Here is a 7,276-nt window from a genome sequence, read left to right as displayed (position 1 = left end):
GAGAAAGTTGAATGTGAGAGAAAAATACAATGAGAGAGAAAGTGTGATGGAAAATAATGAAGAGAGAGAAAGTGCGATGAGAGAAAATGAGGAAAGAGAGTATAATGGGAGAGAGCATAATGATAGAAGATGAGAGAGAAAATATGATGAGAGAGGATGAAGAGAGAAAAAGTGTAATGAGAAAAAAATGAAGAGAGAGAGAGTGATGGGAGAGATTGAGGAGAGAGAAAGTATGATAAGAGAAAAAGTGTGTTGAGAAAAAAAGGGAGAGTGTGATGAGAGAGATTGAGGAGAGAGAAAGTGTGATGCGATAGAAAGCATGATGAGAAAGACAGTGTGATGAGAAGAAAGAGAAAAGAGAAAAGAGAGTGTGATGTCAGAGATCGAGGAGAGAGAAAGTACGATGAGAGAGAAAGCGTGATGAGAAAAAAGGGGGAAGCGAGTGTGATAAAAGATATTAAGGAGAAAGAAAGTGTAATGAGAAAAAAAAAGAAGAAAATGTGATGAGAGAGATTAAGTGGGTGATAAAATGAGGAGAGAGAAAATATGCTGAGAGAGAACAAGGAGAGAGAAAGTGATATGAAAAAAAAAATATATATTTTGATAGTTGATATTAAGGGAGAAAATTTTAATTTTTGGTCAAAGGCATTTTTGGAATAAGGGAATATTTTGATTGTTAAAAATAAAGTAATGACTCGTTGAAGGAGGGAGAATGAGAATGAGTCATTATGCAATAATAAGGATTCATTCCCTTATTTGTATTTCCATTTCTATAATCCAAACATCAACAATGACAATCAATGATTGTAATTTTCATTCCCTACTCTTATTCCTCTAAACTAAACACTCCCTTATTCTTATCAAGATTATCACTTCATCAAATTCTATTCTATCACGAACTCTCATCAAAAATTACCATCTCATTATTCTATCTTCACAAACTCTTATCCTTATCAACAACGTTTATCTCTATTAAAAAGTAAAGTTTAATTTCCAACAAGTGGTGCCTTCCCAATTTCATGGTCGGCGATGATACAACAAGTGTTGTCATTGGAAAAGAAGCGGACTGACGCCACCGCGGTAGGGAAGAGCATGGCGGCAAAGGCATCCTCGATGTCGGTTCCTACAGCAACGTCAAAGTAGTCAGAGATTCTCGCATCGGGGTCACTAGACTTGGACCTGAGGATCTATTCGAGATAGGGGAGGGCTTTCCAGAGAAGATCCCCTCAATCCATCGTGCGATGTAAGGATTCCCTCTTTCTTTCTTTTGTTTTTCCCTTGTCTTCTGCACACACACACAGGGATTTTCTTCTCTTCCCTCATTAATTTGTTTTTTCTTTTCTCTTCCTTTACGTGAAATAATTTTTTTTCCACATAGAATCATTTTCTTTCTCTATCCACATCTCAAGTAAATAGAGCATTAAGGAGGGGGTTGAGCCGGGATCGATGTTTCCACAAGGCGTCTGAGTCGAGCAAGATGTTCCCAAAGATAATATAAGTTGAGAGGAGAAGTTCCCATAGGACATATGAGTTGAGTGGGGATGTTCTCGGACAAGATGTCCTAGATGTATCAGATGAGCAAGAATATATCTCATATGGTGTATGAGTCGGGCATAGATGTTCCCAGGAGATATATGAGCTGAGCGGGGATGCTCTTGGACGTGGGATGTTCCCATAGGGTGTCTGACATGGATGTCACGCATAGGCTTCTGTTTTTTTGCGGAGTTATAGAGAGAACGTGATCCCTATATGTCAGGGCATTTATAATGCTATCTAGTTATAATATTCATAATCTCATCAAAAAGCATAGGGTCATATGCCAGGGCATTTATAATGCTATCTAGTTATAATATTCATAATCTCATCAAAAAGCATAGGGTTCACTGTCACATACTCATTATAACAACCTCCTTCTTTTACACACATTCCTTTTAACATCCACACTCATTATTTATGAGTCCCACAATCCACTCAATCATTTTAAAATTTATATCATATTAAATACATATATTTTAAAATATTTAAATTATTATTATAATTAATCTTACTTTTTAAAATATAATTTTATAATTTTTCAAAAATAATATTAATTTTTTAATATATTTATTAAAATAAAAAATATTATTTTTAAAAAAAAATTTAAAAAAAAATTATACGCGTGTGGTGGGCCAACCTCATGCATAGCTTGAACGCGTTCAAGCGGATGAACGTAGACGCCGCATCTATAACGTGACGTTAAATAAACAGTATCGTTATAACATGACATTAACCCCGTGTTACAGATGCCCTTAGTCATCAACCAACTTATAATATGTCCTTTTTTATTTATTCGTTTTTTTTTCAAAGGACATACGTAGATTTTGAGCATTCTTAAATTACGGATTACATTTTGATTTTTACCAAGGACAATAGTCTTCTATTTTTTTTTATTTATTTCAGTTCCAAATTAAAATAAAAAACCGATGTTTTTATTTAAATCTAATCAACCGAACAAAATCGAGATAAATAAATTAATATCATTTACTATTAAACCATTTTAAATTTATTTATAATTTTTTTAACACAACAAACTGCTCACCGCTGTATTTGCTATCATATCATACACAGTATGGGGCAGGAATACCGGAAGCAAACACACCTTAATTCCGTTACTTCCTCACATTTCAACGACAACCTTCCCCGTTGCACGGCCAGACATGCTCTTAGCCCAAGCCTCCTCTGCCTTCTCCAGCCCGTACTTTGAATCCACAAATGTCCTGAGTCTCCCTTCCTTGGCCAGCTCCACCACAAACTTAATGTCCTCCACCTTCGGCTCTAACAACAGGGTCACTAGCTTCTTCTTCGACATCATCACTCTCCTGCACAGCGAAGTGAACATGGATCTGAAAGATGGTGAGATGTCAATGACCTTCCCTTCAGCGCTCAAGTTAGCCTCAAAGGTCCCCCATGAGATCCACGTAGCGCAGTGGATCACAGTGTCGTACTTTTTACCCGACGGGCTCCTCAGTTTGGCGCCTGCAGGTTTCTTGTAGTCCAAAACCTCGTCGGCGCCGAGGCTCTTGACGAGCTCCATGTTACGGGAGCCGCAGGTGGCGGTGACGTGAAGGCCCGCGAGCTTGGCGAGCTGGACGGCGTAGTGCCCGACACCGCCGGAGGCAGCGGTGATCAAGGTGTTTGAGGAAATGTTTCTTCCGTCGAACTCGACACCAGCAGTTTTCAGCGCCTGCAAGGCGATGACGGCGGCCGTGGGCAGGCCGGATGCTTCGGCCGGAGCAAGCTCAGAGGGCCGCGGAACTGTGAGGGTTACAGGAGCCACAGCGTACTCTGCAAGACCTCCACTCTTCTGCCATGGTAACATTGAATTTGAATTTTACAGGTTCCATTAACTAAAACAAACATATATATTTGAGCACTTACAGGGAGGTTAAGCATGGCAATGACCTTGTCGCCTTGTTTAAAGTCGGTCCTTTCATCGCCCACCTCAATTATTTCTCCTGCGACGTCGACGCCTGTTCCAAACAAATTAAACACAGAGTTATTGATAGTGTTTGATCTTCTCCTCCTCTTAATTAGCTAGCTAGGAAGGAAAGCGAGTGTGTAAATTAAATTAAATTACCAGGTATAAAAGGAAATTTAGGGGGAAGAAATGGCCTCATCATGCCCTTTTGAAGTTTCCAGTCAATTGGGTTTATGCTTGTGGCTTCCACCTTCAGCAAAATCTCGCCTTCCTTGGGACAAGGAATTTGGACCACAACATGCTGCATTCGACATGATCTTCAGTCGCATGTAAATGATTCAAGAATAGATTTATTTTTATTCAACTATTTGAATCAATGAATCATAATTGGTTCGATTTTATAAAAAATTTTCATCAGTCATCATAATAAATTAAAAAGTATTCATAGTGACAAAATACGAATATGTTCATCTCCAACACCCTCATTAATTCGTCTTAGGGTCAACATAGAGAAGGTAAATCATTGACGACTACTAACTTTTGGAATAATGACTGTCACATAAGGGAGACACTCATGAAGATACACGAGGAATATTTTTAAAATCACTTTTTAGAAGAAAAATCTTTGTAGTGTGATGCTGCAACAATAAGTTTACCGTGAGACTCATTTCCTTATTAGTAAAATTTTATAAATAAAAATTATTTTCTTTTAAACTTTCAAACATCATTCCTAAAAAAAAAGTATATACATTTGTCTAATATAATTTTTTAATTAATTAAATAAAATTCGATTTGGTTAATAAAATATTAAAAATAATAATTAAATTTTATAATATTATTAATATATATTTTAATTGTTATTTTTAATTGTTTTTATGGATCAATTTTAACTTTAATAAAGAGAGTCTTGGTACAATCCTAAAATTAAGTGAGTGATCTAGATAAATTAAATTATCGATTAAAAGAGAGAGAGAGAGTGCGCATGATAAAAAAACAAAGAGATCATAATAATAAAGACCGGAAAAAAAAAGGAAAAAATAAATAAAATTTTAATATATTTTTTAACTTTTAAAATTATTTTTTTTATAAAACTATCAAATTTATTAGACAAACTTAAGTTTTTGAAAAATTACTAGTTAAAATTTAGCTTAAAAAAATAATAACTATCAGCCCAATCTAATTCTGACAGTAAAAGAATTAAAATTATTAACCAAATCTAATTTTAAACGTTAAAAAATTAAAAAATATCGCCAAACTTAATTTTAATCATTAAATAAAAATAAAAATTACATGTCAAAGTGATTAGTTAAAAATTAAAAATCACCGTCAAACTTAGTAAAAAATTTAAAATTACTCGTCAAATTTAATCTTACTAATGAAAAAAAAATAAAATTATTAATCAAAATAAACAATGACTAAACTTTATTTTAATCTATAATTTCAATATTTATTAAGCAAACTTTCTAAATTAAGTGCGTTGCAATTGTGCATTCCGTAACAGAGGAATTAAAGTTAAACCTTCAGGGCGGCGGCTCCTCCTCCGTAGCCGTCATATTGGATTGCTCTCATAACTCCGTTCGCTTGGGCCATTCGAAGAGGAAGAAAAAACTATATCTTGTTGAATCAGGAACCTTGAAAACGGGCAGTCGGCTCGGCTCTGCTCTGCTCTGCTCGCTGGAATAGGGGTGTTAAACGGAGCGAGTATTTGTAACAGCGGATTGTAGCAGCGGTTCGGTGGCCAGCTACCCTTCTCATCACCGGTGAGGCACATTCTTATCTAATAAAATTCGTAACACCAACTACTACGAATTAAAATTTTTAAAATGACATAACTATTTTCAGATTTACCCCTTGTCGTTCTCTCACGAAACAACGCTCACATGTGCCCCACGGACGGGATCAACTGGTTATGACATGGATTCTTGCAGCATGAGTCGAGAGGTCAAGGGTCTGCGGCAGCAATTGCGATAACATCAATATCTGTCCGTGCTAAACACCTAAGACCGCCATGTCATAGTTGGGCCTGTATTCATCATGATTTACTCCCTCTTATATTTGTGGGGCCGGGTTGAGGGGGCCGCTAGGTTGACGGTTCCAACTTTTGCAGCACGAAACAACGCTTACATGCGGCGAACAAAAAGTCAAATCCGAATCACGTTGCGTGCAGGCTCCGCCAGTGCCTGAAAAGGTGACGTGCATCCGCGACATGAAAAAGGCATACAGTGAGAGCCTAAAACTGTGTCTGTTGCTGACGGTGTGCAACACGTTGTAATTAGGAGTATACATGAATTAAATCATGTGAACTATTTGAATCTCAATTTAAATAAAAATTTATTTGATTAAGTTAAAAATCTGATTTTGTGCTAAAAAATATTATAAAATCGAGTTTGAGTTTAATATTATTTGATTTGTAAGCTCGTCAACATGTTTATTTGTTTGTTTAGAGGCATAGGCTCGTTTATTTTATTTTATATGTATATATATATATATAAATATCACATAAATAATAAATATAATAATATATTATTAATTATTATAATTAATTTTCTTAAATAATCTCAAATTAAGCTTATTTAATTTTTAAACGATTTTTTTTCGTCAAATTCAAATTATTTAATTTTATTATAAACTGAGATCGAGGAGAGAGCAAATTACAGCGGTAGGTCACATCAAATCTATGAAAAGCAAAGGTCAGAAAGCAATTTACAGGGACAGGCATGCTAATTTGGTTGTGAATGTATCGAATAGTGGTTTGTGAATAATGAAATAAGATATTATGAATTTGAATTTATTTAAAAAATTATTGAATATATTTGAATTCAACTCAAATTTAATAGTTTTAAATATAAATTAAATACTTAAATCTAAAACAAGATATCGGTCATAACTAATTTCAATTAATAAAAAGTTATGGTATAAATAATATTTACTTCCATCCAAGTAGTCGGGGAAAATTTAGGATATTAGGAAGGTTATTAGTACAATGCATTCAAGTAGTGATAAGAACAAAGTTTACATTAGATGATTATCATTATGGTTTGTAAGTGCAAATTACGTGATAAAATTATTACATGAGCAAGGTGTCATGAATGAAATTAAAGTGTCTTCTCGGGATGGTCTAGTGATTAGCACATGAGGTATTGTCATCATGAGATCTGAGATTCGAATGTCGGTAAAGTCAAGGTAAATATCTTTCTTATGTGCTATAGTCACTATTCCAAAGGCTGGTAGTCGCCTGTGATTTACCTCCTCTGTATTAGCTCTGGAATGAGTTGGCGGGGGCATTAGGGGTGAGCATATTCGTCTTTTGTCACCATGAATGAAATTAAAGTATATAAGTTTGACAAACACTTGACAACAAAAAAATTTAGACGGGTTGAGGATCAAATACTTAGTAAATGTAAATCCACATAAATCAATAGTAATCGGATGTTTAAAAGATAAAAGATGTTGGATCGAAAAAAATTTAGATATCTCTACAATAATATGATATTATCCATTTTGGGCCTAAACTCTCATGATTTTGCTCATGGGCTTTACCCAAAAGACCTCATACCAATAGAGATATCTTTTCTCTTATAAACTCATGATCTTTTCCATGTGTTTTCAATGTGGGACTATGTTTACAACTTTGCAACCCCAACAATTCCCCCCTCAAACAAAGTACCACAAGCCTGCCCCTCGAGTGGAGTCTGATGTCTAGTCCTCTTGATCCAATAGGAGCCCCCACTTTCTTTGTTCGAGGTCAATATTGTACCAACATGGCTCAATTAGACCATACTTCTTGTGCACAGTCGACGGTTATACCTTCTGACAGTC

The 7,276-nt window shown here is 35.2% G+C and overlaps 1 protein-coding gene across 1 annotated transcript; it reads right to left on the bottom strand.

The window, feature by feature from the left end:
* Positions 1-2,542: 2,542 nt before the first annotated feature.
* On the bottom strand, positions 2,543-5,178 carry LOC122053536 (chloroplast envelope quinone oxidoreductase homolog). The gene is made up of 4 exons (XM_042615583.1): positions 4,976-5,178; positions 3,617-3,758; positions 3,418-3,509; positions 2,543-3,343 (listed from the first exon to the last, which is right to left on the bottom strand). Exons 1-4 carry the CDS (start codon positions 5,045-5,047, stop codon positions 2,657-2,659), a joined length of 993 nt encoding a protein of 330 aa, XP_042471517.1. The 5' UTR covers positions 5,048-5,178; the 3' UTR covers positions 2,543-2,656.
* Positions 5,179-7,276: the final 2,098 nt, after the last annotated feature.

This window comes from Zingiber officinale, chromosome 3A, assembly GCF_018446385.1.
Source record: "Zingiber officinale cultivar Zhangliang chromosome 3A, Zo_v1.1, whole genome shotgun sequence".
NCBI classification, from domain to species: Eukaryota; Viridiplantae; Streptophyta; class Magnoliopsida; order Zingiberales; family Zingiberaceae; genus Zingiber; species Zingiber officinale.
Note: the sequence above shows the minus strand (reverse complement) of the source record. Positions and strands in the feature narration are given on the sequence as shown.

Excerpts from the sequence above, each read along its gene's own strand:
- LOC122053536 (XM_042615583.1), bottom strand. The coding sequence starts at position 5,047 with ATGGCCCAAGCGAACGGAGTTATGAGAGCAATCCAATATGACGGCTAC. Across the intron at positions 3,759-4,975 it reads GAGGAGCCGCCGCCCTGAAG|CATGTTGTGGTCCAAATTCC; the intron begins GTTTAACTTTAA and ends TGTCGAATGCAG. Across the intron at positions 3,344-3,417 it reads TTGCCATGCTTAACCTCCCT|AAGAGTGGAGGTCTTGCAGA; the intron begins GTAAGTGCTCAA and ends TTACCATGGCAG.